Source organism: Choristoneura fumiferana, chromosome 7 (genome assembly GCF_025370935.1).
Source record: "Choristoneura fumiferana chromosome 7, NRCan_CFum_1, whole genome shotgun sequence".
Taxonomy (NCBI): Eukaryota; Metazoa; Arthropoda; class Insecta; order Lepidoptera; family Tortricidae; genus Choristoneura; species Choristoneura fumiferana.
In genome coordinates this window covers 11563433-11569432 of record NC_133478.1, presented here as the reverse complement: position 1 = coordinate 11569432, position 6000 = coordinate 11563433, and the positions used below count along the sequence as shown (strand labels likewise).

Genomic DNA, 6000 nt, shown 5'->3' with positions numbered 1-6000 from the left:
CAAAGGGCCATCCATAAAGTACGTCACACCAATTTTGAACATTTAAGCACCAAACATTTTTGAAAAATCTCAAATTTCAGTTCTGATTGACGTGAGTCAAGCCACGGGTAAAGTTGGTGGCAATAAAACAGTAGACTATATCTTCTGTTCCGTTCGTAGGTGGACCTCGCCGTCGTCGTTCGTCCTTGGCCCAGCTGACAGACATCCTGCGCGAGTGGGGTGGTGCGGCAGCAGTGCGCCGCGGCGCCCACGCGTGCCTCTCTCCCGCCGCGAGACCCTGGCCGACCTGGCGCGCTCGCTGCCTTGGGCGCGCCATGAGCCCCCGCCCCGCCGAAGACGAGACTCTTCCGCCGACTCCGGCATCAAATCCATGGCCTCCAAACGCCGAGACTCCAAAGCTGCCCCTCAAGACTTTAGCACTGACTTCCCCAATTCTTGGGACCGGAGGGACTCAACCACTATCGCACCGACGAGAGAACGACGCATCAAAAGACGCGGTTCAGGCGATGACAACAAAGAACGACGTGACTCTGTGGACGGACACCGGCACAGAAGAGACTCCACAGCTGCTCCCCTCCGCGAATAGTTGCCACGCACAGAAAACGACGCTTTTCACCACCAACGCCAGCGCCTCCATCATTTGTCGATGCATCATCAGATCCTGGTCCGTCATCTCAACCTCCCTCCGTAACTGTGGTGACAGTGCATGAACCGAGCCGCTCGGACGGAGAATGTCAGCCGTTGACGATGCCAACTATAATCACATCAGCAGTGACTCCATCGCCCACTTCACCGACGATACCCACCGACGCAAACCAAACTGCTCAAACTTGTCAAACTACGCAAGCTACTCCAGTGACTCCAAGTGGTAGAACTCCGCCAAACCTCGGAGGAAGACGAGACTCTACGACACAATGTGGTCGAGCACGGAGAGATTCCCGCGCAGCTGCGAGTCCAGAACGCAGACTCGGAAGGTTACAACGCCAAGCTACCGCCTTTGATGATCCGAATGGACCACCTGGTACGCGTCGTCGAGATTCCGGTCCCTCTTTAGGGCCTGATGATGAAGGACGTGTGAGAAGAGATTCCTTAAGCCCTGATTCAGCGGTAAGACCGAGGAGAGATCGGTCTCAATTAAGCCCGGATCGCGCTGGGGTGGAGAGTTGAGTCCTTCAGCAGCAAGACGTAGAAGTCGGTTGCGTAGGCAGGCTTCTTGTGCTAGAGGTGGTCGCGCTCGGAGTCCTGAATCCAGTTCTTGTTCAAGCCGGGATCCTAGTCCGTGCGCTCGTCCGCCAGAAAGGACTATGATCCGGCGGCAGTCGACAACTGAAGAGATACTGATCGCCCGGGGATTTCGCCGACAGTCAACGACGGAGGAGATGATCCGGTGCCGGAACTTCAGGCGTCAGAGCTCGCAGAGCGACGACGCGTGTATGCGCGCGCGCGGTCGCCGAGACTCCTCGACCCAGATCCTCGATGGGACCATTGGCACCATGACTGTAGAAACCACAAGCACCTTTTTTGACTCCAGCACGCAAACTGGTGAGTAAACTAGTAGTACAATTATAATAATTTAAGTAACTAAGTACAGACGAAGTTCCTTTTTAAAAATTGCAGTAGTTAAAGAACCAATAACACGCTTCAATGGTAAACCATATGGTACACCTGTATGACCTGCTCTATAACCAAACCAGACCCTGGATACTATTTTTGGTCAAGTACACCTAACTACTATTCTAACAAGCCCAAACACGGCTAGGTTACCTTGTTCTGTTAGAAGTTCCAGTGCCCGCCTTACTTACTGCTCCTTATCTTACCCAGAGTACCATTATTGGTCAAAAATACTTTAAGTAACGATTCTAACAAGCTCAATTATGGATGAGCACGATGGTACAACATTGTGTAGTCATTAGAACTACAAAGTGGGTGAAAATTAAGTTAGGTAAAAACATAGTTTCACTCTATTATTTCATCTTGCTTTAGATTAACTAAATACTTTTTAAAAGTCATAGACAAAAGTATCATGTGAAAAAAAATGACAAGTCCTGTCACGAAAGTAAACTTAAACAACATTATTTTAATTTAAGTTTTTGTCTAATGCCTCTTTGTAGATTTGTAATTCTTTCTGCTATTATCTTAATCGCGTTCTTGGTAAATACAAATCCCACCAAATAGTCACCGATATCAACAGCATAGACCATCTTATATTCATTTCTATAGTGCTTATAACTTATAACATTGTTTCTGCTCTCGTTGCCGTAACTCGCAGTTTTAAACTTGGTTTTCGTCAAATTATAGATTCATTCGGTGTAACCACTAAAGCATTAATGTGTGAACAGGGTAAAAATAGGTATTGGCAAATGACAGTTTTTGTAGTTTTTGCTAGTGCCAGAAACGTTAGGCACTACAGCCGCTACAGCCTCAGGACAGTTCGCTAGTTCAATAATAATTACGTCAAGTAGTTTCTTACAAATTTAATACACTGGCTCTCGGTATTATTCTACTATCGTACGGCCTTTCGAATACACGTCCTGCGTTTCTTATAAAAGTAAATCTAAATTATTAAGTAGTGCGTAACTATTAATTTTTTTTCATAGCAATGCAATGATATATTTAACCAAGATTAATATTAGGCATTATGATTATTATAGGGATCCCCTTCAATCGCATATTTTTGCCTGAGCCGTGGTGGCCGAGTGGCCTATGGCCTCTCAAGCAGAGGATCGTGGGTTCAAACCTCGGCTCGCACCTCTGAGTTTTTCGAAATTCATGTGCGGAATTACATTTGAAATTTACCACGAGCTTTACGGTGAACGGAAACATCGTGAGGAAACCTGCACAACAAACCTGCGAAGCAATTCAACGGCAAGCCCTCTTATTCCGAGAGGAGGCCTGTTCCCTGCTGTGGGACGTATATAGGCTGGGATGATGGATGATTGCTTCGCATAATTGATTTGGCATAATTTGTATTGGCATAATAGTACTGTCTCATAGTAATTCTTTGGCCTACTACTTTTTTGGCATATTAAGCCATTAGAATAATTTCAGTTGTACTAATTTGTATTAGACTAATACACATTATTGTTTGGGCTATTGATTATTTGTTATAAATGAACAACAAAATATTAGGCTGGGTTAGATCACGTTAGGTACATTAGGTTAGGTTAGGTTAGTATGATATCCAGGCGCGAAGCGCCCAAGCAACGCAGAAATAGGACATCCGTCGACCTCGCCTTGGTTCCTAAATATATATTAACACAAAATTAACCTATTCTCGTAGTGCATCAGGCTCGTGATTGTGGTTATGTACTTTGTAATGATGCAAATTTATTATTATTACTTTTTGTATTTATGCTATTTGACGTTATTCCTCATGAAGATGATGCTTTCAGTATTTATCCGTAAAAAAATATGCGTAATGATGAGTATGCACATCGCTAATTCGAGTAAAAGCAACTACGCGTAACAATAATATTACAAATAATTTTATGCCATCCAATAGAGAACCTTATTACAAATTACTTATTACTTAATAAAATATAAGATTGGGATAAATATTACATACTGAATTAAGTGCTGCACTTTCTGTTATTCTCTAAGATCTGAATCTCCACGACACAGGCTGTGCCTAGTGTGGGGATCACTGCTTCTCTTGTATTGATGAATTAACTTTTTATGGTCAATAAATACATTTATTATTTATTTATTTATTATATTACCTGTAAGGCAAAAAAATGTGGCATTTTTGGATCATATAACAACTTTGTCTATGGCCAAGTCATGTAACTTAGCTTTAGTGAGTTATTTAAACACATTCGACGTTGATTAACCTAAAGATTTCATAAAAAGCGCGGAGAGCTCTTGCGGAGCGTAACAACAATAAACTCTATCAGTAACGACGCGTAAGCCACGTGCTCGGCCCCCGCCCCTTTTTGTCAGCCAATCGATTGACTCGCTTCGTCGTCCCGCTCTGTCGACTGCTTTACCTTCAAAAGATACTCAGGTGTGAGAGAGTGGCACGACAGAGTGGAGTAGCACAGTGGCGCCTCTGCGGGTGACGAACGACGGGTTCATTCGAGTCTCGAGGCACTGGCGAGCGCTAGCACACTACGAGATGAGATGAGCCGGACTGCCGGCGCAGGCCCGCCCGCCCGCGCCCTGTCATCTGTTGCCACCGCTGCCATGTTTATACTGAACGTACCCGACGCGTTGTACACAACGATAACCTCACTTAACTTCCAATACACATACCAGCTTTAATTATAGCTCCAAATAAATGCTACAACGAATCAAACAGTTCCAGTTATCCGCTAAATACGTGCGTCAGAATGTAATTTTTTCGTGCGTTCATTAAGAATATATTTTGTTATTACTTAGATTCTTATCCGTGGCGTGATTTGATTGGCTTTGTAATGGACTTGAAGTGTGACATTAAAGCGTGAACCAGCACCTGTAAGGTGTGCAACGAAGACTTAAGTGACCTGATATTGCAAAAAATGAACACCAAAACGTATTGTTAAAAGTATTGTATGTTAGTGTAGGTGTTGTGGAAATAGTATTTTTTTAGGATAACTGGATAAAATAGGGGATTTAAAAAGATGCAGATAATGTGTGTTTATAAATACGAGGCACAGAACATGGTGAGTACTTTTGCTAGCATTTTATTTTTCTATAAAATAACAAACGTATTTGTAGTAACATTAGACCAAAATAAAATAAAATTAGGAGAGTAATTCGTCTATACTCAATAGTAGTACTACTTAGTTAAATTAGTAGATTGATGCTTGGGATTAATTCATAAATGTCTCGCACATTTCAAAAAGCCTTACCTGTCTAAAATTTTAAGACAGGTAAGCATGCGTCTGGTAAACTTTGTGAGTGAAATAATGCGTGCAAAATTGTGGTCACGTTATTAAATAAAATAATTCGTCTATGATAAGTATAGTTTATATCAATCCAATTTATATAAAGTGTAAACAAACCCATTTTATCAAAATTCTTGTACACTTAAACACCTAGTGGATCGCATCAATAACACATTCATCTATAATTCGTGTCTACTTAAACTAGACGTATACTTAATCACTTTTTTCACCAAAATTCACTTGATTTCAATATTTAATTTTATTTTTGAAAAATCTTCATCAAAATATGACGTTATTTCTTGAATAAAACATGGGTATAATCTGTAGTATATACTATAGCATAGTATAGCATAAACTAGCGTAGAGCTGGTAGAAAATTTGACATTTTAAAAATCGATTCATGCTCGATTTAATGAGCGACTTTTATTTACTTGCGTTAAAATAGTTACTGATTTTTTAATTGAATTAACAGTCTTTGGAATTAAATCAAGTATTGTTAATAATAAAATAGACTTGATCTATTCAATTAATAAATTAATCAATTTACTGAACAGATTAATGATTTTGCACTAGGTTCTAGATTTCACATCACTAATATCTATGGTCGGGTAAATAGCGTCTTTGTTTACACTTTTCATAAATTGGATTTACATAAACCATAGTACTCAATTAAATTTACTAATTTACCAACATCAACCTACTGATTGATGTTGGGATTCGTTCATAGATGTCTCGCACATTTTATAAAGCCTTACCTGTCAATGTACTAATAACATCACATCAATCATAACATCAATCTACTAATTTAATTGAGTACTACTTATTATAGACGAATTGCTTTATTTAATACCGTGACCACAAACGGTGCTCGAATTATTTCACTAACAAGTTTACCAGACACTTGTTAGTAACAAAGGAACACCATGCAAAACAATACTGTCACTTATCCCACTCAATAACTAGCGAAGTTGTAATAAAGCTTTACACGAGCTTTGGATTTCAAAGCTTTAGAAATTTGCCGAATTCCGTGACGAATAAAGTAGATATCAAATTAAACTGTATAACTTATGTAGTTTATAGACATGATAAGTAGGAATATGTTTCTGTTTTTTTTTTAGATAGGATTAAAAGGTAT

General features: G+C 40.4%; 2 protein-coding genes across 2 annotated transcripts in view; both read left to right on the top strand.

The window, feature by feature from the left end:
- LOC141429858 (uncharacterized) overlaps positions 1-586 on the top strand; it is an 816-nt gene extending 230 nt beyond the window's left edge. Inside the window, exon 2 of the mRNA XM_074090417.1 lies at positions 160-586. Coding sequence (XP_073946518.1) covers positions 160-586 — 427 coding nt within the window. The remainder of the gene's footprint in view (positions 1-159) is intronic.
- Positions 1-6000, top strand: part of rsh (Rap GTPase activating protein radish) — a 204271-nt gene that overhangs the window by 106332 nt on the left and 91939 nt on the right. The window contains exon 7 of the mRNA XM_074090187.1: positions 1297-1542. Within this exon, the coding sequence (XP_073946288.1) occupies positions 1297-1542 (246 nt within the window). The remainder of the gene's footprint in view (positions 1-1296; positions 1543-6000) is intronic.